This window comes from Gigantopelta aegis, chromosome 6 (assembly GCF_016097555.1).
Source record: "Gigantopelta aegis isolate Gae_Host chromosome 6, Gae_host_genome, whole genome shotgun sequence".
Lineage (NCBI taxonomy): Eukaryota > Metazoa > Mollusca > Gastropoda > Neomphalida > Peltospiridae > Gigantopelta > Gigantopelta aegis.
Window position 1 is genome coordinate 43,644,582 of NC_054704.1, and position 25,108 is coordinate 43,669,689.

The 25,108-nt window shown below is 37.5% G+C and overlaps 1 protein-coding gene and 4 non-coding genes across 5 annotated transcripts; all 5 read right to left on the reverse strand.

The window, feature by feature from the left end:
• Positions 1-1,119: 1,119 nt before the first annotated feature.
• Positions 1,120-3,762, reverse strand: LOC121375931 (protein FAM181B-like). The gene has a single exon (XM_041503657.1). The coding sequence runs from the start codon at positions 2,995-2,997 to the stop codon at positions 1,942-1,944; it is 1,056 nt and encodes a 351-aa protein (XP_041359591.1). The 5' UTR covers positions 2,998-3,762; the 3' UTR covers positions 1,120-1,941.
• An 11,540-nt stretch (positions 3,763-15,302) lies between these two features.
• On the reverse strand, positions 15,303-15,376 carry Trnan-guu. The gene has a single exon. It is a non-coding gene; the product is annotated as a tRNA-Asn (tRNA).
• A 1,946-nt stretch (positions 15,377-17,322) lies between these two features.
• Trnan-guu lies at positions 17,323-17,396 on the reverse strand. Its single transcript has one exon. It is a non-coding gene; the product is annotated as a tRNA-Asn (tRNA).
• Positions 17,397-19,139: 1,743 nt separating this feature from the next.
• On the reverse strand, positions 19,140-19,213 carry Trnan-guu. Its single transcript has one exon. It is a non-coding gene; the product is annotated as a tRNA-Asn (tRNA).
• Positions 19,214-20,058: 845 nt separating this feature from the next.
• On the reverse strand, positions 20,059-20,133 carry Trnan-guu. Its single transcript has one exon. It is a non-coding gene; the product is annotated as a tRNA-Asn (tRNA).
• Positions 20,134-25,108: the final 4,975 nt, after the last annotated feature.

Sequence of the window (25,108 nt, forward strand, 5' to 3'; positions counted from 1 at the left end):
TTTATAGGTTCGTCTACCGCATGGCATTATTTATCTGTATTGCCAAGTTTCTCACTCTACTGTACATGTGTATAATATATTCACGCTCACGATCTTGTATTGCTAACCATGAATATGGTTAGGGGTATACAATACATCGACTGCACTTGTCGCTTGCAGATTAAATTAATGCTAATTTGTTCACCGTATAGACGGTAAAAACATGCTCTGAAATGCTTTTTTATCATATGAATTTTATTACAATTTTCGGTTGATTTATTAATTAAAATGCAGGTTAAGTCACCATGTTTCTCAGTTTGCATTGTTGTAGTTGTTATATAGTGGGGATATCTTGATTTTAACAGAGAGTACGGAGTTTTTCAAAGATATTTTGTACAGTCCTATAAAACGATATTCAGTGAAAACAAATTGTTTGAAATGCACCACCATTTATCATTTTGCAACTTTAATTTAACCTGCTTGTTGTTCTGTTGTACATTGTCTTTTTAAAAAAAAAAAAAAAAATCATAATAAGTAACAAAGAATTAAAAGATTCTTAGAAACGTTTTTCGTAATATTTGCTCTAGTGTAATCAAAATTGAGATATTATTAACGCTTACTAGTAGTAGAAAAGTGTTTATTAAAAAGTGGCGTAACAAACGGTTGTCTTTTTCAACCTAATTCTTTATTCTTAAATTGAGAAAGATGACAAAGGGCTTATTTAGAGATATAATATTGTCTGAAAATAATATTTATCACTATGGAAGCTAAATAAAATAAACATTCGCAAGATTTTCAAATTATACATGTACATACAGAAATACGACCATTACTGAGTCTAAAACAAATTTATGTACTTGAGAGTTAAAGTTAATAAATGTAGTTCAAGTACATATATTTTATTATATAACTTATATAATTATTATGGTTAACACTTTTCTTCGTTTTTGTTATTATTTTGTATTTAACAAGATATATATATATATACACACACACACAGATGTATATATATATATATATATATATATATATATATATATATATATATATATATATATATATATATATATAATTTTTTAATTTAACTACATGTATGTAGTTTTAATAAAATGGGATGTATATTCTAAGAAATTATTCCACTTTCGGTTGATTGATAGGGAAGTTGTCACTAAAGATATCTTATTTTCGTACTTACTGGCTACACCTATGTTACACAAATACGTATACATAATTATGCATTATTTATGAATAGTTGAAACAGAGATGAACTCCCCTGCCATATAAACATTTTGGACTTCAGCAAATCTACCAGTTTATATTACATCATCAATTCGCATAGTTAGTCGATTGTACAAGGAATGGATTTACATTGAAAACAAAAATGAACTACAACACCAAACGGTTTATATATTATGCTATATTTATTATATTGATAAATACATTTGTTGTCCGTGTTATCGGAGTAATAACATAGAAATGAGTGTGAAACGCAATACTGTTCTTAGCGTAAATACGTATGGCCAGTTTAGCATTTATAATATATAAAAGTCTGAAAGTACAAGGTGTAGTAGTCTGCAGAAAGAGCCTAGGTAAAACAAAATACTTACAGTACAGTAAGATACTGACATGCAAAAAAAAAAAAAGTAATAGCTTGTTGTCCTCAGAACTGATTATGAAATATTTTAGCCATTGGAAATGGGCTCGCAATAAATGCATTTAAAAGAGAAATCCTGTAATGAAATCGAAAGTCTTTTGTATTGTCAAGCATTGTTGCATTTTTTTTTTGCATACCCAAGCACATCCATTCAGAATGTATTCTTTACATGTAGCTTCCATGTGTTATTATTTTAAGCGATTGTAGTTGTAGAACGTTAACATAACACCATGCCCTCATTACCAGCTGCTCGTACTGTTCGTTCACTTTCAAACAGAGTTCACATATGAATTATGTTTTTATGATTGCTATAGATGGGTGTAGAATGGTTCCATACCAGGCCAGCCGTGGCTGAAAGGCTGGACTTGCCTAACATTGGATGAAGAACTAACAGCGAATGACTGAAAACCAGGAAGTGATGTTTGTTCCAAGCAGACATTTGGCGTTGCTGCATAGATATGTTTTTCTGGAGGAATCTGGAAAGCACTGCTATACATTTGACCACCACCACCACCAGTGTCACAGTTATAAACTCCTTGGTAGAATGTGCATGCGTTCGAATTGTCCTCCGATCCTGAGGGGTATACCCCTGTCATTTGACCCCCAGCACGTGGCGACCATTCCCTGGATGAGGGGGAAGGAGATCCGCACGTGTAAGGGTCTGATGAATCAGAGAACGAATGTGGGCTGCACGTATCCACGCTCCCTGGGGTACTGGCAGAGTCCCTCTGGGGATCCTGCCAGGTGCCCGACAGTAGTTCATTAAGCTCATTATGTCCAAGAATTGATTCCAAAGTGTCCGTTGGTAAAGTGGGATAATGTCCATTAGCTTCCAAACCCACCATCCCAAAAGGGTTGGCTAATACTAATGGCGGCACAGCAATGTCGTTAACATAACAGTCCTCCCCGTTTCTGACTGGCTCGGTGAAAAAGGAAGCCGGTAGATTTCGTGTTCTCATGGGCTGTTTGGGTCCGCACGGGGGCTTAGACTCCGTGCAGCACTTTTGGTGGAGGGTTCTAGGATCGAAAAGAGCCTGCAGCGATTTGATCTGAAGTCCTATTTGCGATGTTTCTTTTCTCGAGGACTTGCAATTATTAGTATTATTCCCGTGTGTTTTTGGATCGCCCGACTTGCACTCCGAACTTCCACGTTTAGGTGACGAACTACAGCGTTTAAGTTGCTTTTGTAGATACTTCCTGTGGTTGACTTTCCGCTTCGACTTGGAAGGTCGATCGAGAGCCAGTTTGATGTTGCTGGACGCCATATCGACGAAGTTCAACAAGTTGATGGTGTCGTCGTCATCGTTAGCTACGCACTGCGCCATCACTGAATGGATCGTCTGTGTTTGCAGCCCACTGGCCATTCTCTCCGTGATCAAATCAGCAGTACAAAACTTGAAACTCCAAATCCTTTCTTTCTAATATCAGATGAAATTTAAAAAAAAAAAAAATGTGTATACAGTCACGTGAGGACCCAACTGCAGCCAGGGTTCTTCTACACTAGGGAGACATCAAGAGAATATCACCGTTACGTTCGTTCTTCTTTAAAGATTACTTCCCTTTTCATTCAAAAGTTGTTCCCTCTTCTTTCAAAAGCTTGTTGCGTCGTCTTTCAAAGATTGTTCCCTCTTTCTTTCTTTTTTTCAATGGTTAGAAAAGCAACATCAGAAAGTTCAGTCAGTTTGCATTTAAACCACAGCTCTGCTTTCAAATATTAAATGTCATTAAGAAAAACAACAACAGTGTCTTGGCTCTGTGGATGATTATTCATTGAGATCAGGTCGACTGACAAAACGTATGGATCTCAGCGGTTACCACAGATTACCTTCAGTCTTGACTCTTGAGTTGTATGACTAAACAGCCCGGTGGGAATTATAAAAGCAAAATAATAATATCCTCTTCGCACTGAGAATTAGATACACGTTGCCACTAATCCTCTTTTCGAACCGATCACCGAAACGCACAGACCTCCTAAGTAGTTGTTGCTGCGTTCAGGTGTGCTTTGCCTTTTGGACAAGCTTGTGTCAGCCTGTGGCCAGATCAGCGTGGAAAACCAAACATTGGTACAAACATACATTTACATAGTCAAGTACTGGTTCCGGTCTTGTGCACTTCGACTGGGACCTCGTGCTCGGGTTTGCACGCGACGTGAATGGGTTTCATCATGTGACGACATAGTATCGTCTGCTAGCAGCTTTATTCCTTCGGTGGGTGTGGCCTGAGACCTGCTTGAAACGTCTTAAGGGGTGGTCCTCCGGTTTAAAAAAAAAAAGAAGCTACCTCCAGTCGCCGCATGGAGTTTGCCGTTATTTCACATTATTTCTCACTTAATAGATTCGCCCATAACCCAGCGTAAAGGTACTTTGAATGCCGAATGGCAAGTCGTAAAGTTAATAGCTCCGGTGCACAAAAACGTGGAAGACTTTATTAGTGACCGTGACGAGTAAGCTTTGATTGTGGGGCGAAAAAACACGGGAGCTGTTTGGCCAACGCAAAGTGCCACAAACTTCCAACGAAGGCATAAACATAGTGGAAAACACGAACCAGCGTTTTGTGATTGCTATAAAAGTTTGTTCACCCAGTGGCACCAGTTCTGCGACGCTCAGTACGACGTTTTACGACGTTAATCTCGTCACAGCGGGCAGCGGCGTCATCGTACGAGACAAACCACAAAAAAACACCGACGTTATTCATTAAAAACTGCTACAGCAATAAGCCCGTCGTAAAATCAATACACAAACTGCACAAAAAGTGAACCCATTGCACTGTGAATGTCAGCGTCACTGGAGGTGGATGATGATGACGATGATGATGATGATGATGATGATTGTGTAGGAGGAGCTAGAACAATACTTCAGGAAAATAGTATAGCAGTACTAGAATTCATGTTTTGTACTGATATTATACTTTAGGAAAATAGTATATTCACTTTCTGTACTTATACTATACTTGGAGAAATCTTAACGTTTTGTACTACTACTACTAATTGAACACAGGCACATACAAACAACACATCCATTTGTTTGCTTAAAAATAAAATGGATTTCCATACTTCCATACTACATACATAAAATCGACGACAATGAAGCATTTATATATCTCGAACAGCCAAAAAAACCCACGCGATATTATATATACATTTGTATATACACAATGTATATATATATATATATATATATATATATATATGTATAATATATATATATATATATATATATATATATATATATATATATATATATATATATAGTATGTATAATAAAAATGATGACTGTACAAACCTCCGAGACAAAAAAAAAAGATGATATATTTTAATCCTTTCTCTGCCATCATTAAAAAACGTATTTAGAAATTCCATTTTCTCTTATAAAGTGTTACAATGATTATATTTTTGCAAAATAAATGTCTATTATTCCATTTGGCTAGAATGTCACCCATCATGTTCCAATCTACATCCGTCCTCACTGTGCCATATAAACCTTCACTTAAAGGTGTTAAGAAACCAAGTTTATTGTTATAGTCTTGTCGTGGTATGCAAATGTCTGCATTAAGCCTTAGTAAATACATGTAGATACTATGAAACATAATTTAATAGTAAAACAAGTTTGGCTAGTAGTAACTCAGTGTATGATCTCCCACAGTGAAGTGTTTTGGCATAATGGTTTACATACAATTGAATATCACATGTAGAAACAAAGAAACAAACAAAAACAAAAACAAACACACACTAAAAACCCCACCTCGAAACAACAACAAACACCCCCGCCAATTTGTTTTTATCTCTTTGTAGTTTTTTCTCTCTCTCCTGTCTCTCTCTCTCTCTCTCTCTCTCTCTCTCTTCTCTCTCTCTCTCTCTCTCTCTCTCTCTCTCTCTCTCTCTCTCTCTCTCTCTCTCTCTCTCTCTCTCTCTCTCTCTCTCTCTCTCTCTCTCTCTCTATACCCGTTTAATATTGTTTTTGTTTTCACTTTACCGAAAATACATTGTGGTTGTAGCTTATGTTATATACTGGGAACTTGTGAATTGTTATTGTTTTGTGCAGTCCATAACCCCCCCCCCCCCCCCCCCCCCCCCCCCCCCCCCCCCCCCCCCCCCCCCCCCCCCCCCCCCCCCCCCCCCCCCCCCCCCCCCACCCCCCCCCCCCCCCCCCACCCCCCCCCGCCCCCCCCCCCCCCCACCACCACCCCATACCCGATTCAACTACATCACCCTACTGTACTGTATAATCTTCACCTAAATGGTATTTTCATGAATACTAACTGGCCGGAATCCGTGTTAAGAAATTATCTTTATTGTTATTTTCCTGTCGTGGTATGGAAATGCATACATTAAGCTTAGAGTAAATGGATAACGGAGCATAATTTAATCATAAAATATATCAGTTTTACGGTTCCCGAAACAGTGTGACCTCATTACAGCCAAACACTCTTGGTTATATTGTGACCTCTTATTCCCGTCTAGGTCAGGGGCTGACCGGTATCAATTCAACGGATTAGAGAAGAAACAGATTTGCTATATGTATGGATAGCAATGCCAAAGGATAAGAATGTTGTTTGTCGACGTTACAGAACATTTTGAACCTACCACTATTTAGTTTTTAAAATTCGTTTTGTTTAACGTCACCTCTAAAGCACATCGAGTTTTTAATCATGGGCTATTGGATGTCAAACATTTGGTCGTTTTGACATATAGACCTAGAGAGCAAATGCATTGGCTGGAACAAGAAATAGTTCAATGAGCTCACAGACGGGGACCGATCCTAGACCGACCGCGCATCAAGTGAGCACTTTACCACTGGGCTACGTCCCCCCCCCCCCCCCCCCCCCCCTTACGACCATTTAGGTGTCAGTAACAGTCTAACGTCCTTATGGTAGGAGCCGGTCTTAATAGTTTTGGGAGTACGATTTAGCTCAGTTGGTTGGGTGCTCGCTTGAAGTACATACGTCGCAGGATCGAACCACCTCGGTGGATCCATTCAGCTGGGTTTTTTTTTTCTCATTCCATCCAGTGCATCACAACTGGACAAAGGCCGTGGTATGTGCTTTCCTGTCTGTGGGGAAGTGCATATAAAAGATCCCTTGCTGCATTAGGTAAAATGTAGCGGGTTTCCTCTGATGACTACGAGTAATAATTACCAAATGTTTGACATCCAATAACCGATGATTAATTAATTAATGTGCTCTAGTGATATTGTTAAACAAAACGAACTTTAACTTTTTTAATAGTGTTGGTGTTAACTCATCGGTCTTAAACTTCAGTTCAGTTATTTTATTTCTTTAAGCTACAAACTTATCAGCACAAAGTATAAACACGGGATATTTAAACATACAAGATAATTCGATTAATAAAATTACGTCAGTAAAATATTTCTGATATATATGTGTATATGTATATGTATATGTATATTTATCACAACAATAATACCATAGAAAAACCAAAACAAATAAACATCATTCTATTTGTGCAATACAAACTATTATAATACATGCCTATGGGATTTAGTTATCATTACATTATACAAGAACTGTGTCATAACATGTATACCAACGAGATATAATAGTAGTGTACAAGAACCGAGTATATAATTAACCTGTATCCCAGACAGATATTATAAAATGTAGTTATCATATTAAACACAACTGAAAGTCTTAACCTGTATGCCAAATGTGCAAAATAGACAAAGGGAAAGAGTTTCACAATGGTCATTTAATGCCTTTCTAGAGGTGTTAGGCAGGGATGTCCAATTCCAATGATTCTTTATGTAAATAACAGTAATTGTTGTTGAATTTTTAAATATTAGAATCAAGAATCAATAAGATAGTAATGAAATAAAAACAACTACACGACTGAATTTAATAATTTATTGTTTTAACATGTTAAACAACAAGAAGAAGGAAATGTTTTATTTAACGACGCACTCAACACAGTTTATTTACGGTTATATGGCGTCGGACATATGGTTAAGGACCAATTATATATTGAGAGGAAACCCGCTGTCGCCACTTCATGGGCTACTCTTTTCGATTAGCAGCAAGGGATCAATTATATGCACCATCCGACAGACAGGATAGCACATACCACGGCCTTTGATACACCAGTCGTGGTGCACTGGCTGGAACGAGAAATAGCCCAATGGGTCCCCTTTAACATGTGCAAAACATAATTGTACTTGTAGGTGCTAGTTCGCATCCCAGTACCGGCTCCTACCCAGAATGAGTGAGACCACTAGTACCACCCCCCCCCCCCTCCCCCACTAGTTCCTAACCACTAACCCTTATCTCAGATAGTTGAAGTATGTGCCAAGGTAAGCGTGCTTGAACCTTAATTGGATAAAAAAAAAACATGAACAAAATATGGTAAAACAAAAGCCCCAAACGATCACCCTCTCCCCAAAATAATAAAAACAAAAACAAAACAACAAAAACACACACAAAAACCCACATGAAAAAACAACACCTCTCTGCTTTATAATTATGTTTTTGTGTTGTTGTTTTTTCAAAGAAACAAACAAATCAATAAACATTTTCACTCCGGGGTGAGGGTATCATAATTATAAATAATGATTAATAGTTTATTTACATCTATGCTGTATGGCCGGACAGCTCCCTAGTGAGGGAAGTGGACGGTTCATAATAGATCTCCCACCCACCCCAACCCTTTTCCTGTCCTGGCCGGTACCTGCGTCCAGGAGAGCCGTGCGCTACAACAGCTTGTTCTGGATGTGCACGTAAAACCCTATCACCTGACCTGACATGACTTGACATTGGTAATAGATCCGAACTATTTTAAACGGGTGGACAAACAAAATGAATTTGAATGATTTTTTTTGTCAAACACTTTATACTTTTGAAATATAGTCTTAGAGATGAAATCCGCTACATTTCCCCATTACTAGCAAGGGATGTTTTATATGTACCATTCCACAAACAGAACAGCACATACCACGGCCTTTGATATACCAGTCGTGATGTACTGGCTGGAACGAGAAATAGCCCAACGTGGATCAGTCCTAGATTGACCGCACACCAGGCGAACGCTTTACCACTGGGCTACGTCCCGACTCTCTCAAATGTAGCAATTGTTTTAATACGACAAGAGTTGATTATAAACATTCTATTCCTAAAATGTTTTATAACAATTATATGATTGTATGTGTAAATATATAATTATATACAGTAATACGATTGTAGTCGTATTACACGTACACTTGCCACTATGAGTCGTATTAATCGGTTGCAACAGTTTATGATGTGGGACGTTTGTACTTTGGTAATTTGGTGAGAAAACCAGTAAGAATAAAAGGTGATATGAAACAAAAGAAATATATGTGATAGGGAGACATGTCCGCCATGCTCACCCCAACCTCACGGCTATGCCAGTATGTGGGTCATGACCCCAACATTTATTGCAAATTTTAAAATGTAAAAGAAATGATAATTTTTAGCAATCGCATAACCTGGATTGTATGAAGAGGGGACACAAACAAACCTCCACCCTAGTAAATCATGTTGGGAATGTGAGACAGGCCAATATATAACGAGGAGGGGGAAAAGATATGACTAGAAAGGGTCATGGCTACGCCAATGCATAATTAATAAAACTGTATTAAAACAAATTCGTGATGTTAATTAAATTCAGTTCAATTCTGTTTACTGGATCAGTTAAGTAAGAACTGCCCTCGAGACAGCAAGCTTGGATCCACGAGGAAGGTACGGTCTTGGGAGTGCGCAGCCTCCCCTTAAAATTCGAAGTGCCCTGAAATACACCTAGTATACCAGTGCACCGCGACTGGTATATCAAAGGCGGTGGTATATGTTAGACTGGCCTTTAATGCAGAACGCTAGGAACACACAACTGTGACGTAATACACATTAGTACTACATAGTATACAGAGCGACAATATGTTGGCTATATCGTAACATCTCCCTTTCTTTCAATTATTTTGTTTTCTTTTTCTAAGCAACTTTACAATAAAAGAAATTACAGGTTTTTCTCCCCTTAACAGTTCAACAAGAAACAGAAAATAAAGTCTAGTCCATTCAATGTTCTGATAGTGCTTCACCTTCACACTTGATAATATCAAACAAAATTACTATTATCCATGATTGTCAGATATTCCAATTACTAGTACCTAGTAATAACCATAATGCTAATCTGTAGGTCAAACTTTAAACAAACAAAAAATCAATTATTCTTCCTAGAGTCAATCTTGCAATGTTCCTTGCAAAGTTCTTAAGAAAAGAAAACAAGAAGAAAAAATGAAAAACAAGCCTGTGAACACAACTTGTTATGTATGTAACACAACTTAACTTGGTGTGAAAAGGTATTCACTTTGTGTAATCAACCAGCAACAAAGTCATCATACTTCTTTGGCAGTCTGTGTTGTCTAGATTCTTTGGTATGTGTTGTTGTAGACTTCTTTAGACTTAGTGAATTACTGTCATTGTTTGAAATATCTGAATCTTTCACGATCATGTCTGATATGTGATTTTTAACCGATTTCGAATTATCAGAATTTGTATTACCAAATTCACTCACTGGTCTTGGTGGAATATTATCCAGGTTGTTGGGCTGGTTAATTGTCTTTTCAACTGTTGTTCGTAAGTATTTTTTGTTTTGGCGATATAACTGTCCACCGACATCAACAATGTATGATCTGGATGAAACTTGGTCTACACATTTGCCGGGCCTCCATATTTGTCACGGTCGTTTGGAAGAGGAGCCATACGAATCTGTTGACAAATTTGCAGTTCTGGGAGCTCCTTAGCATGTTTGTCATAATGAAGCTTTGCTTTCTGGCGTTTCAATTTGATGTTGTCGTACACATGTTCAATCACTTGCGGTTTAAGTAAAACTTCTGCAATCGGTAATGAGTGTCGTGTTCTTCGTGACATAAGTCTCTGCACTGGACTACTTGACATGCCTTCAGTTGCAGTATTACGCCAATCCAGAATAGATTTCCAGAGATCATTACCACTTTTCTGTGATTTCTTTACCAGTTTCTTGGCAATTTTCACAGTCGATTCTGCTTTGCCATTAGACTAACTGTGGTACGGTGAAGATGTAACATGCCCAAATTCCCACTCGCGTGCAAACTCATTGAACTCCTTGCTAGCAAGTTGTGGTCCATTGTCTGTAACCACAATGTCCGGAATTCCATCTCTGCTGAAGTATACTTTGAGACAATCGATGATTGTTGTCGAAGTTGTATCTTTAAGAATATCAAGTTCCCAGAAGTCTGAGTAGTAGTCCACTGTTACTAGGTAGTCTTGTGAGTGCAGTGTGAAGATATCTATACCTAGTTTACTCCTGGGGTGATCAGGAACATCGTGTGTTAAGAGCGGTTCTTTCTGTTGCTGTGATTCGTACTCGTTGCATGTACTACATTGTCCGATGTAGTCTTTGATTTCATTGGCCATGTTTGGCCAGTACAGGGTAATTATTGCTTTTCTTAGCGACGCTTCCACACCCTGATGGCTGGAATGAATTCTTGTCAAAAGCTCACTGCGAAGGAGTTTCGGAATTATAACACGGTTTCCTTTGAAAAGAATTCCATTCTGAATTGTAAGTTCATCCCTAAAGTTCCAGTATTCTCGTATCTGAACTGGTACTTCATTATTTGTTTCAGGCCATCCAGACAGAACAACGGATTTCAGTGTTTGAAGAGCTACGTCGTGCTGTGTGTTTATTCGTATCTGTTGCAGTCTGGACACGCTGACTTTTAAAGAATCCGTGAAGTTAATGCACTCGAGTTCTTCTCTGAACTTTTCTTCTTCAACACGGAAGATATGAGATGATGTAGTGCTAGTTTCCACTTTTTGAAAAGGAAGTGATGCGCGTGATAAAGCATCTGCAATGTAGAATTGCGACCCCTTCTTGTACTCTACATGTAAGCTGTACTTCTGCAATCTCAGAAGCATTCTCTGCAGTCGTTTTGGTGCTCCAAGTAATGGCTTCTTGAAAATGATTTCCAATGGTTTATGGTCTGAATGCACTGTGACCAAGTCGCAACCAAATATGAATTGGTAGAATCGTTCGCATGCAAAAACTATTGCAAGGCATTCCTTCTCGATTTGAGCGTACCTTTGTTCTGCCTGCGTTAATGCTCGTAATGCAAAGACAACTGGTTGTCCATTTTGAAGCAAAACTGCTCTAAGGCCGACTTCACTGGCATCACACTGTATTGTGACCTCCTCTGCCAGATCATAATATTTTAGAACAGGTTGCTTGGTAACAAGAGTTTTGATTTCTTGAAATGCTTTTTCCTGTTGTGATTGCCACGACCAGATTGTGTCTTTATTTGTCAGTTGTCTGAGAGGTTCACAAACTTCAGACAGATGCGGCAGGAATTTCGCCAGGTAAGTAACAAGACTAATAAACCGTTGAACAGCTTTGACATCTGTCGGTTTTGGCATATCCAAAATCGCTTGGACTTTGATTGGATCTGGGCGAATTCCCTCTGAGGTAAGTATATGTCCCATATACCTGACCTCTGTTTGACGCAGTTTCAATTTCTCTTTATTGAATTTTAATCCAACTTCACGAGCACGTTCAAGACGTTTTCTCAAGTTTGCATCATGATCTTTGATAGCCTCATCCATGTTGTCGCCACAACCATAGATTAAGATATCATCAATGATAACCTCTGTGCTTTGGAGTCCTTGTAATGCCTCATGCTGTCTACGCTGAAATTCTTCAGGAGCAGACTTGATTCCAAATTGCATGCGAAGCCATCTGTAACGTCCAAATGGTGTCCAAAATGTTGTTAAGTAACTACTGGATTCATCAAGATTAATTTGCCAAAATCCATCTTTTGCATCTAACACTGTGAACACTTTAGCTTTTGTAATCCTTGGAAGGATATCTTCAATAGTGGTCATAGGATGGTGAGACCTCTTTATCGCAACATTCAAGTCCTTCGGGTCTATACAAATGCGCAGTTTACCCGAGGGTTTCTTAACAACTACCATACTGCTGATCCAATCTGTGGTAGTGATTACTTTTGCTAGTACCCCTCGTTTGACTAAGCAGTCAATTTCTTTCCGAAAATCAGATTCTAAGGCTTTTGGTACTCTACGTGGTTGATGCTGTACAGGTTTTACCGCAGGGTCAACTTCTATGTGGTATTTCTCTGGTAAGCAACCTAATCCTTCGAACACATCACCAAATTCATCCATCAGCTGTTTGTGATTCAGCGAAGTTCTGTGGTCAGTCACACTGTTTACAGTGTTTAATGTCAACAGACCCATTTTTGTACAAGCATCAGCTGACAACAAAGTTACTTGGTATACATCAACTACTAGGAATACAAAGTCATGCGATTTGTTTCCATCTGTGCACTTAATTGTGCACTGTCCTTCCGGCAGCATTCTTGTGCCATCATAGAGCTTTAGTCTTACACTGCTTTGCTCTAGCTTAGGAGTGCCATCTTGCACTATCCTGCAGTATTCATTTAAACTGATTACATTGCAAGTGGAGCCTGTGTCCAGCTGACATTTAACCTTGCGAGTAAATTTTTCGACAGTCATTTTCATAATCACGAACCACTGTTTGCCATGTTTTTCTGAATAAACCGAAAACAACAATTCACTAGATTCAGAGCACTCGGAACTACAGTCATCTTCTACTGCATGTACTCTCTTTGACAGTTGTGTGCGCGACTGTCTGCAAACTGAATGAAAATTATTCTTCTTGTTGCATTTCGAACAAGTCTGACCATATGCAGGACACTCATGTTTATCTTTGACGTGCGTTTTCCCACAGTATTTGCAAGATCTTTTTTCTCTTTTGTCTCTCTCGGCTTTGCTCCATATCGCAACTGAAAAGATTTTTTGCTTCTATCTTTTCTACCCGATTCGTTTTTCTTTGCAGCATAGTTCACTGACTGAACTTCAGATTCCTTCAACTTTCTCAGCTATTGAGAAGTTATTTCACTGGTTCTGCACATGTCTATCGCTCTCTCAAGAGTAAGTTCTGGCTCTCGCAGCATTCTAGATCTTGCACCTCCATCATTAGTAGGCCCTACCTAAGACAATTCTATCCCTGATCAGTTCATCTCGAAGTATGTCATATGCACATGACTCAGCTAAACCTCGCAGCGTAGAGACGTAAGTATCTGCTTTCCGATGGTGCTTGATCAGTAATGTTAAATCTGTATCGTTCATATATAACGTTTGTTTTGGGCTCGAAATGTTTCTGAAGTGCTTTGAGGATTTCACTCTCTTTTGTTCTATCTTCTTCTGATATAGCTAGATGCTGATAAATCATGTAGCAGTCTTTTCCCATCACACTTAAAAGTGTTGCTACCCTAATGTTCTGATGTTTCTTATCTAACTCTGTTGCTATTTTGTAATTGTTCCACTGTGAACTAAAAAACTTCCAGTTGCTTTTAAAATCACCTTTCATTACCATTGGTGCTGGAACGGGAATGCCTCCTGATGCCATAATCAAGATTTGTTTTCCGTACCGTACACATTTTTTTTTTTCGGACAGTATACCTTTTAACTGTTTAAAGTGTTTGTGCCTGCTTTCATCACAAACGAAACATTTATTAGTGTCACTCGAATCGAAACGATGATTAAACTGTATAAATGTTTTTTTCTCCGTTTTTTTTTTTTATTTCACTATTCGTGAGTCACACGAAGCTGTATTTGTGGACGTCACTTTTGCAACGTGATTTTCGCGGGTTTTTTCGTCATGAGCCGATGACATTTCACATGGATATTTCGGCAGTTTTAGACAGTACCAGGCTTTAAATCAGTGCAGATTGCTTTACGGGTTACTTAACTGTCCTACGCATTCCATTTTTAGTCTTCACTGCTTTGTAATGGCTTCTTAACATCACAAATTAACAGCGAAACCACTTCTGACGCCATGTTGTTAGACTGGCCTTTAATGCAGAACGCTAGGAACACACAAACTGTGACGTAATACACATTAGTACTACATAGTATAGAGAGCGACAATATGTTGGCTATATCGTAACAGTATACAAGCTATATTTAGTTAATGATGTTTGAAACGTATTGTCTTTTGTTTGTAATAACTTACTTGATGATTTAGAAATATCTCCCTTAATTTATAATTTAAAATGTTTTTCAATTTTTAAGATGGCTGCCAACGCTTCCATTGAAATAACAGTTCCTTAAAATTCCAAACTGATCTGAAATCTTGGTAATCTTGCAACAAAATTAATTTTTGTTGTACCTTAATGTCAAAGCCATCCTAAACAACATATCAAAAATGTACATTAATGTAGGTGGAGGAAAGTGACTAACTTGCATATTTTAAAATGGTCGCCAAATTGTCACCTACACGTACATAAACTACGAACGTGCATTCCTTCTTGTATACCACTTTCTTCAATTCATCCTTCTACATATCCCCACCCAGATTCACCTCCTCTCGTTTTCCAAACAATCAGAAATCAGACAGCTTGTCGAACACCCACCCACTAAAAAAAAATCCCCAACCCCAAACCCCAACAACCCAAAACAGCTTCTCAAAACAGGAGCCGAGATGAAACACATCGACAAAACCCAAACCGAAAGTCAGCAGGAAGGCTCGCTAACTTTCAAAAATTGTTCAAATAAGCACTGAAGTGATATACGCCCACCTTCGACAAAACCATAATTATGTGTAAACCAAAAATACTGGTTATTAAAATTTAATCGTCACTGGGTGGACTCGAACCACCAACCTTTCGGTTAACAGCCGAACGCGTTAACCGATTGCGCCACAGAGACCAACATCAATATTTTATAACATGAGCTATTCTAGCCTGTCAAATATAGTGCACAGATCAGGTCATAGGTTTTAACGTACACATTCAAAACAAGCTGTTGTAGTACACGCTTATCATGGGCGCAGGTGTCGACTTTCACCGGTTCCTCGGTCCAGGACAAGAAAGTATAGTGCACAATGCACAACATATATACACGAGTACATTCACGGAATTACAACATCTTTATAAATGAGGCATACAAGAAAGTTAGTTTGTTTTGGTTAACGACACCACTAGAGCACATTGATTTAGTAATCATTGGCTACTGGATGTCAAACATTTTGTAATTTCAACATTTAAGTCTGAGTGGAAACCCGCTACATTTTTCTATTAGTAGAAAGGGATGTATTATATGCACCATCACACAGACGGGATAGCACATACCACGGCCTTTGATATACTAGTCATGGAAAAGAGAAGACAAGTAAAACCCAAATACACACATCGTTTTATTGACATTTATGTTACGATATTCACTTATAGATGATATTTGGATTTTATAATCCCCTTCCTCTCTAAACTCCCGCCGGTGGGCCCATTGGGCTATTTGTCGTTCCAGCCAGTGAACCACAACTGGTGCAACAAAGGCCGTGGTATGTACTATCCTGTCTGTGGGATGATGCATATAAAATACCCCTTACTGCTAATCGAAAAGAGTAGCCCATGTAGTGGCGACAGCGGGTTTCCTCTCTCAATACTTTTTAGACAGTATACCTTTTAACTGTTTAAAGTGTTTGTGCCTGCTTTCATCACAAACGAAACATTTATTAGTGTCACTCGAATCGAAACGATGATTAAACTGTATAAATGTTTTTTTTTCGTTTTTTTTTTTTATTTCACTATTCGTGTGTCACACGAAGCTGTATTTGTGGACGTCACTTTTGCAACGTGATTTTCGCGGGGTTTTTCGTCATGAGCCGATGACATTTCTCATGGATATTTCGGCAGTTTTAGACAGTACCAGGCTTTAAATCAGTGCAGATTGCTTTACGGGTTACTTAACTGTCCTATGCATTCCATTTTTAGTCTTCACTGGTTTGTAATGGCTTCTTAACATCACAAATTAACAGCGAAATCACTTCTGACGCCATGTTGTTAGACTGGCCTTTAATGCAGAACGCTAGGAACACACAAACTGTTATGTAATACACATTAGTACTACATAGTATAGAGAGCGACAATATGTTGGCTATATCGTAACAGTATACAAGATATATTTAGTTAATGATGTTTGAAACGTATTGTCTTTTGTTTTGTAATAACTTACTTGATGGATTTAGAAATATCTCCCTTAATTTATAATTTAAAATGTTTATGCAATTTTTAAGATGGCTGCCAACGCCTTCCATTGGAAATAACAGTTCCTTAAAATTCCAAACTGATCTGAAATCTTGGTAATCTTGCAACAAAATTAATTTTTGTTGTACCTTAATGTCATAAGCCATCCTAAACAACATATCAAAAATGTACATTAATGTAGGTGGAGGAAAGTGACTAAGGCTTGCATATTTTAAAATGGTCGCCAAATTGTCACCTACACGTACATAAACTACGAACGTGCATTCCTTCTTGTATACCACTTTCTTCTCAATTCATCCTTCCTTACCATATCCCCACCGCGTGAGATTCACCTCCTCTCGTTTTCCAAACAATCAGAAATCAGACAGCTTGTCGAACACCCACCCACTAAAAAAAAACGCATCCCCAGGCCCAAACCCCAACAACCGCAAAACAGCTTCTCAAAACAGGAGCCGAGATGAAACACATCGACAAAACCCAAACCGAAAGTCAGCAGGAAGGCTCGCTAACTTTCAAAAATTGTTCAAATAAGCACTGAAGTGATATACGCCCACCTTCGACAAAACCATAATTATGTGTAAACCAAAATACTGGTTATTAAAATTTAATCGTCACTGGGTGGACTCGAACCACCAACCTTTCGGTTAACAGCCGAACGCGCTAACCGATTGCGCCACAGAGACCAACATCAATATTTTATAACATGAGCTATTCTAGCCGGTCTAGCCTGTCAAATATAGTGCACAGATCAGGTCATAGGTTTTAAGGAAACGTACACATTCAAAACAAGCTGTTGTAGTACACTGGTCGCTTATCATGGGCGCAGGTGTCGACTTTCACCGACTGTTCCTCGGTCCAGGACAAGAAAGTATAGGTGCACAATGCACAACATGAATAATACACGAGTACATTCACGGAATTACAACATCTTTATAAATGAGGCATACAAGAGAAGAAAGTTAGTTTGTTTTGGTTAACGACACCACTAGAGCACATTGATTTATTAATCATTAGCAACTGGATGTCAAACATTTTGTAATTTCGACATTTAAGTCTTTGAGTGGAAACCCGCTACATTTTTCTACTAGTAGAAAGGGATCTATTATATGCACCATCACACAGACGGGATAGCACATACCACGGCCTTTGATATACTAGTCATGGAAAAGAGAAGAAAAGTAAAACCCAAATACACACATCGTTTTATTGACATTTATGTTACGATATTCAGTTATAGATGATATTTGGATTTTATAATCCCCTTCCTCTCTAAACTCCCGCCGGTGGGCCCATTGGGCTATTTGTCGTTCCAGCCAGTGAACCACAACTGGTGCAACAAAGGCCGTGGTATGTACTATCCTGTCTGTGGGATGATGCATATAAAATACCCCTTACTGCTAATCGAAAAGAGTAGCCCATGTAGTGGCGACAGCGGGTTTCCTCTCTCAATACATGTGTGGTCCTTAACCATATGTTCGACGCCATATCGTCGCGTGAGAGCCAGAAGGTTTAAGTGACAGATACGACCTAAAACGTCTTTTTTGCATATTCGGAATCGCCATCCCCGATTACATATTGTCACAAAAAATGGTAGCTGTGCCCCTAATAGTATCGCTTATACAGAAGGATTTAAATGGTCGTAAGTAAATCACAGATACCAGTTTGAACGAAAATAGACGTAACTGACACATGACTTTCTTCCGATTTGCTTGCTGTCTATTATGTGAACACGACTGGTCTATGTGGTAGATATACCCTTTTTAAATACAGTTCGTTATATAATTATGTCTGACATAGGTCGTATCTGGCAAATGTGCATTCTTTGCTATCTGCTTGTGACAGAAATTCCAAATTCTAACTACAATAGAGCATATATTATATCAACCCCCAACCCAAAACAGTTTCTCAAAGGAAGGAAATGGTTTATTTAACGACGCACTCAACACATTTTATTTACGGTTATATGGCGTAAGACATATGGTTAAAGACCACACAGATATTGAGAGAGAAAACCCGCTGTCGCCACTTCATGGGCTACTCATTTCGATTAGCAGAAAGGGATCTTTTATATGCCCCATCCCATAGACAGAATAGTACATACCACGGCCTTTATTACACCAGTTGTGGAGCACTGGTTGGAACGAGAAATAGCCCAATGGGTCCACCGATGGGGATCGATCTTAAACCGAACACGCATCAAGCGAACGCTTTACCACTGGGCTACATCCCGCCTCTCAGCTTCTCAAAACAGGAGCCGAGATGAAACACATCGACAAAACCCAAACCGATAGTCCTATTTGTTTTCAGCAGGAAGGCTCGCAAAACTTTCAAAAACTGTTCAAACAAGCACTGAAGTGATATACGCCCACCTTTGACAAAACCATAATTACGTGTTAACCCAAAAAACTGGGTTATTAAAATTTAATCGTCACTGGGTGGACTCGAACCACCAACCTTTCGGTTAACAGCCGAACGCGCTAACCGATTGCGCCACAGAGACCGACAACAATATTTTATAACATGAGCTATTCTAGCCGGTCAAATATAGTGCACAGATCAGGTCATAGGTTTTAACGTACACATTCAAAACAAGCTGTCCTGGACAAAAAAATATAGTGCACAATGCACAACATATATACACGAGAACATTCACGGAATTACAACATCTTTATAAATGAGGCATACAAGAAAGTTAGTTTGTTTTGGTTAACGACACCACTAGAGCACATTGATTTATTAATCATTGGATCCTGAATGCCAACCATTTGGTAATTTTGACATTTGAGTCTTTGAGTGAAAACCCGCTACATTTTTCTATTAGTAGAAATGGATCTATTATATGCACCATCACACAGACGGGATAGCACATACCACGGCCTTTGATATACTAGTCGTGGAAAAAGAGACGAAAAGTAAAACCCAAATACACACAATGACACATACCTCGTTTTATTGACATTTATGTTACGATATTCAGTTATAGATGATATTTGGATTTTATAATCCCCTTCCTCTCTAAACTCCCGTCGGTGTGCCAATTGGGCTATTTGTCGTTCCAGCCAGTGAACCAGAACTGGTGCAACAAAGGCCGTAGTATGTACTATCCTGTCTGTGGGATGATGTATATAAAAGATCCCTTGCTGCTAATCGAAAAGAGTAGCCCATGTAGTGGCGACAGCGGGTTTCCTCTCTCAATACCTGTGTGGTCCTTAACCATATGTTCGACGCCATATAACCGTAAATAAAATGTGTTGAATGCGTCGTTAAATAAAACATTTCCTTTATTCCGTCCTCTTTAAAATGCAAAAACGAAACGAAAAGAAAGAAACAAACAAACAAAAAAATCGTACCTGGGTGGACTCGAACCACCAAACTTTCGGTTAACAGCCGAACGCGCTAACCGATTGCGCCACAGAGAATGATTGTATTTTGGTTCCCATTGTATTGAATGCCATTTTACCTAAAGACTTTGAACCTAATTAAATTGAATACATGTGAGATCTTAAGAACTGTAATTGTAATTTGTATCTAAAATATATGTTCATTTTAATAATAATTAATACATTTTATGCTGAAACTGAAAATTAATATAGGTACGTGTTATTTCTTACATAAGTAGATGTTACGTAATGGAAATCCACCAACTGAAACTTAATTTTATATCCATGTATGGCAAAACTGCTAAACAAATTCAATATATATATATTCAGTTTGCCCATTACTCATCAACCTGATGGAAAACCAAGTATCGATTTTGTAAATGAAACAAACTTAAATATGAGACAAAGAAGAAAAATAGGGAAGTAGGGAAGAAAAGAAGGGCAAAGAGAAGACGATGAAGATGATGATGAAGAAGAAGAAGAAGACGAAGAAGAAAACGAAAAAAAGAGAAGTAAATGAAGGAAAAGAAGAGGGGGGGGGGGGAGGAAGAAGAAAAGGAAGATGAAAAAGAAGATGAAAAAGAACGACAAGAAGAAAAACAAGAACAAACATTTAAAGCAAGAACAAGAACAAGAAGAAGAAAAAAATGAGAAGACAAATGAGATGAATAGAAGGGGGACTCAGTAGGGAGGAGGAGGTAAGACCTAGAAGTTTAAAAATGGACAAACGACATCCAGCTAGTTTTACGGGTCATCTCAGGTGCTACGCTCGTTACTCGGTCCACACCCAATAAAACCCCCACAAGCCAAACACTGCCTGCCTTTGATCACGGGGAATTACATCTTTTTGGGCAAGACCGAGCGAGGTGTAAATAAAATAATACCCTCCGCTCAGTGACAAAAGATATGTTTTCTTTTGATTGACTTAATCAAGCAAAACGCCAGGTTAAAAGCGGCGACTCCAAAGGCAATGAAAGATAAAAGTAAGCCGTAATTTGCTCGGATTCGGTACCTGCGTCCAATTGAAGGTGATAATAACCCATCAAAGGATCCATTTAGAACTCATAATGCCTTTTCACACACTACAGACCCTTATTTCCGCCGGATAAGCAAAGATAAAGAAATAACAGCTTTCCACACTATTTCCAAACGGTGAAGCATAAAATGGGTTTAATATCGCATAAAACAGCTTTCTTTTTTTAAGCTTCAGTGTATTTACGATTAAAGGCTACAAAAAATTATTAATAGATTATACTGACTGATAGATATTACCTGTCATTATTACTGAATGAGAGTTTATTATATCAGGGTTTATACAGATTTGAAACGTGCTTAATTTTGAGTGATCATAATAAAAAGCCATTGAATTTGTCAAAACCCACGAAAGGTTCCTTAATTTGAGAAAATTGTTTTGAAAATTGCTTGAATTCCATATTTATGGTGATAAATATTAAAATGTACTTTCCTCATGTGGTGAGATGAAAACATATTTTATTGCATAAACAACAAAAGGATTGGGCAGAAGTTTGCCAACCTACTAGGCCCTCTCCTATATACCATACAATATAATGGCAACAATTACTTAATTATAATATAATAGTAATGTATACATATAAAATTTGTATATAAATGTATTTTACTAACAATCACATTGAGGAAAAGAGGATATTTTGTACAACAGTATTTTGAAAGAAACTAGAAAAACCCCCAAATAAATACATGTGCACAGTAATCAAAGAAAGAAAGAAAGAAAAAAATGTTATATTTAACGACGCACTCAACACATTATATTTACGGTTATATGACGTCAGACATATGGTTAAGGACCACACAGATATTGAGAGAGGAAAGAAAGAAAGAAATGTTATATTTAACGACGCACTCAACACATTATATTTACGGTTATATCGCGTCAGACATATGGTTAAGGACCACACAGATATTGAGAGAGAAAACCCGCTGTCGCCACTTCATGGGCTACTCTTTTCGATTAGCAGCAAGGGATCTTTTATAGGCACCATCCCACAGACGTGCACAGTAATCAAACCACTAGACTATTTGAATCAAAACGATGTTTGAACACAAATAAATCTATTTTGTTGTATCACAGAGATCATTTAAGGTATTTCGACCATATAAAAACAGTTGTACAAATTGGATACACTGTTACGAATACTGAAGGAAATATAAGAGACCAAGTGTCACCAATTGAAAATGGTGAATGCAAAAGCTCCTTGAAAACCAATTTTACAGTGAAAGGTGCTTAAAAAGTGATTGAATTTCGTCTTCGAAATGTATTGTGAATGAATCTTGTATGTTTCTAAGTTTAAAAGTTTCAGTTTGAAAAAGCAGTATATATTTCTCTATTTTGAAGATTTTAAGGCAAAGCAAAAAAAAGAAACAAGAAAAAGTCCGTCTCTGGTCAGACCAAAGTTCCAGAATTGATGCGACGATACGGCTTTTTTTATTTTAAAGGATTGATTGCACAGAAAAGGTGAGTATATATGATACCGCATATTTAAACTGAAATCAAAATTCACGCCCTATTCAGTGTCGATAGCATTTTGGCTCCAAATGCGGTTTTTCGATATAGCAAGAAAATCCCGGCAAAAATCGAAGTCATACCGCGGGAAATTAAACCCCCCCAGAAAGATGTTGACGTGCGAGGGTTAAAATCGACGCGCGCTAACCAGAGACCAGCAATTTATTTTGTTTGGCCTAGTAGTACTATGTTTAGTGACCATATTCTGTTTTCCTACTCCCCCTCCTACAAGTAGGACACGATATTTCATGTGAACCATCATTATGTCCAATTACGCAACGTCGAGAACCAGCACACAGTTCTGCAGTTAAAATTCGCAAACTTCAGAAGATAACTAATTTCAATGCAAGTTTGAGGAAATTGAATAGGTTATACAAATATAAAACATGTAACCGAACAATCAGTTACCGTTTCACAAGGAACTCCTTTTTTCATACTATTTAATTTACTACAAACTATTTATTTCTGAGCCGATTGATTTCTAAACTGCACTCAAAAATAGTATTTTATTGTTATTTCCAAAACACTTTTACTTTTCTTATTACATCAAACCAAACTGAAAATATTTACGAAAAACATTTTTGTAGGAGGTTGGGACGGACTATAGGTAAAAAATCACGTGAACCGGCTTCGGTTAAACTACAAGCGTTAATAAATAAACATGTTGAAATTTCATATAAAGTATATTTTAATCGCTTGTGAAAATGTTGATAATTGTTATCGTCCCCCTCCAAGACTCCATGTAGAATAAGTAGCAACGAAGAACCATTAAACGTTCATTCGCAAAGTTGCAAATACCATATATTGAACTTTTTTAAACAAACGTGTTTGTGATAAATAACTACAAATCAGTCGATAACCTTTGCATAAATGAGAATATCAAAACTGAAACTTTGCCAATAATTGAATATGGAGATGCATATTAAACTCAAACTGTACTATACCACATTAACCTGTCAGTCACCCTTGTTGGATTTTGCAATAATATACATTTTAGAAAATAGAAGTAAATGAAGTCAAATTATAACTTTTAACGAATGTATATATACAATTATAATATGTTGAAACATTGAACTTATCAAAATTAGCAATTATATACTAGTACCTAATTTTTCTCAAATTAATTTTTTTATACGCCTGATCAACGGCAACGTCAGTAATGAGGAGTTCAGGGTACACCGCATAACAACAAGTTATATTAACCTAAATATATGTACATATAAAATATATTACCCCATATCTCGGTACATATTACACATATTTAGATCTCACTTACTCAAAAATACACACCTGTGAATAGAGAGGATACTAAATGAGTGGCCGTTTAATACCATTTATCTTACAACGGGTTGCTTAAAAACATATCTAACAAGCGAAAGCGAGTTAGATACATTTTTAAGGAACGGGTTGTAAGATAAATGGTATCACACGGCCATGAAGTTAGTATTCTTTTTATCTCCCACCTACAATTACCGTGGCATTTGTTGTATCTCCTGAAATGCAAAAATTTACGACGCCATGACCTCATTTAACTGGCGTATGAATACATCAACTGATATCAATTGAGTATCCGTTTAACATAGAAGTCTGCTTCCGCGAACTTATAAATAACTCGTAACAGTAGCTAAATGTAAAAAAAATAAAAAAATAAAAAAAATAAAACGTAATTTTATCTAACAAAGTGCGTTTAATAAATTATTTTCAAATATTTAAAATACACCGATTAATTAAAAAAACCCACCCCTAGTATTAGTAACGATGTCAACAAGCAACACGGAAACTTAATTTTTTCCTTCAATTGTATCATCCATTATGAAAGTACAGAATAAATATAACATGTTATCTTACCGTAATTTTACTTCATTTCGTAAATAGTACAATTTTTTAATTACAAGATTTTCTTCAAACACATTCAGGTGCTTTAATAATTCTCAAACAAAAACATTTCATTAGCAGTTTTGTCCTTGGAATTTTCCAGTCCTGAAAACGGAAATGTCAAGTACCCAGTGTATCGTTATTGTAAAGTGATGTAAAGTTACGTCATGGAAACAATGACGTCATTCAAATTAAAAATTAGCTATATTAATACAATGGTTCGCCACATTAAAATAAAACCGGTCTACTTTCCTTGGCCCCAGTTAAAATAATTCAAAGTTCTATATTAAGCACAGAACACCGTTTACAGGTCGGTATGTTTAAAAAAAAAAAATTGAAGACTGCTGTGCTTGTTCATATGGGTTCTGTCTACTTGTATTGGGCCGGCTTGGGTCAGTGACATCGCCATAGAATGGGATCTTTCAGTGCACTAATCAAAGTGCTGATTTCACGATGGTGTGTTTCGGAAATCGGTGAATAGCTGTTGATGGTAATGGCCACTTATTTCGATAATTTCGTTTGGAGAAACATGATTGTCAGATAATTTTTTAATTAGATATTAGAATGATTTGTAAACTAACCATGCTGAAAACTAACA